A 1,453-nucleotide genomic window follows, 5' to 3' on the forward strand; every position below is an offset into this window, starting at 1 on the left:
GCGGCGACCCGACTCCTCACTATGACTAGACTCTTTATACTTGGCCCGTTCTCGCAGTACGCACGCCCCGCGAAGAGGTCTAAACTAAACTACTCTAGCCCTGCCCCCCCCCCTCTTTAGAAGTTTGGCGCGCGCCCTATCGGCCATCTCCCTAACTAAGAAACGCGTCGCGGCGGCGCTGCAATCTGCTATCGTTGCGAACAGACGCGCGCGTGCGAGGCCGCAAAACTTTGGAAAGAGAGAGAGACGGGCGGGCGGCGGGCGGTAGTGGGAGAGCGAGATTGGAATCACCGCAAGAAGACGAAAACCGTGAATTGGGTGTCTTTGATGTCGTGCGGCCTCATTCATCGGAAATTGAGTTGTGGAAAGGATTGGGATAGAGGCGCGCGGGCGGGGTGCGGGCGTGGGGCTGGTCGCCAGCCGGTCGGCACGGCGGGGGTGTGTTCTATGACAAGCGGGCAGAAAGAGGCCGCCCGTTCTAATCTGGCGCCACCCGGCCGGGCCGAGCGGGTTTTGTTTTTCAGCATTATGCCTCTGCCTTCGAGTGCATGGCGGCGGCGGGGTCGGGCGCCGCTGCTGGGGGGGAGGCTTTGGAGGCCAATTGCGAAGTCCTTGAAAGAAAATCTCAAGGTCGTTTGATTATGCGCGGCAGAGGAGGGAACTGGCCGGCCTAGCCTGTCGGACGGGGCGCGAAATCTGAGATGTGTAATTGAATCGTCGGGGAGGATGAAAACACGATCACGAGTGCCAAGTTACACAAACCTCGATGCGCGGCCGAGGGCGGTCGGGGTATCGAGCGCGCGCAGCGACATTGGGTTGACCCTTCTGCGCGATAATCTCAAATTTAATCTCGCAATTTGCACACTGGACTCAGTCCGAGTGGTGAGGGGAAGGTCTGAAACCGCCTGTGCCTAATTCCGACTCGTCTTTGTGTTTTGCAGTGCCGAAGATCGAGATCATGGGCGCGTCCGACATCTACGTGAAGACGGGCTCCACGGTGAACCTCAAATGCGTCATCACGCAGTCGCTGGAGGAGCCGGCCTACATCTTCTGGTACCACGACGGCGTGCGGGTGCTCAACTACAAGCAGGGCACCAAGGACATCCGAGTGGAGCGGTCGGGCGCCGACACGACGGTGGGCACGCTCGTGCTGTACGGCGCCACGCGGGAGGACTCGGGCAACTACACGTGCTCGCCCAGCAACCTGGACTCGGCCAGCGTCCTGCTGCACGTCCTCAACGGTAAGTTGAGCTCCACTGTACTGTAGCTCTCTTAATTTATCCCTCGTAGCTCGCTTAATTTAGGGTTGACGCCCGGACGCCGGCCCATCATCCAGAAAACCGCTTCTTTGAGGGAAAGAAATCCTCTTTACTGTAGAGAAAATTTCGTGCCAGCCAAAGTAATATCGTTCCTTCGAAAAAATGTATTTAAGAAAACGAGTATTTTTCAAATT

General features: G+C 57.7%; 1 protein-coding gene across 1 annotated transcript; it reads left to right on the forward strand.

The window, feature by feature from the left end:
• Nucleotides 1-916: 916 nt before the first annotated feature.
• LOC127752292 (uncharacterized) lies at nucleotides 917-1,241 on the forward strand (the record flags this gene model as incomplete). Its single annotated transcript, XM_052277187.1, has 1 exon — nucleotides 917-1,241. A coding segment is annotated over exon 1 (283 nt), but the record flags the coding sequence as incomplete, so codon positions are not given.
• Nucleotides 1,242-1,453: the final 212 nt, after the last annotated feature.

This window comes from Frankliniella occidentalis, unplaced genomic scaffold (assembly GCF_000697945.3).
Source record: "Frankliniella occidentalis isolate FOCC.00 unplaced genomic scaffold, Focc_3.1 Scaffold6019, whole genome shotgun sequence".
Lineage (NCBI taxonomy): Eukaryota > Metazoa > Arthropoda > Insecta > Thysanoptera > Thripidae > Frankliniella > Frankliniella occidentalis.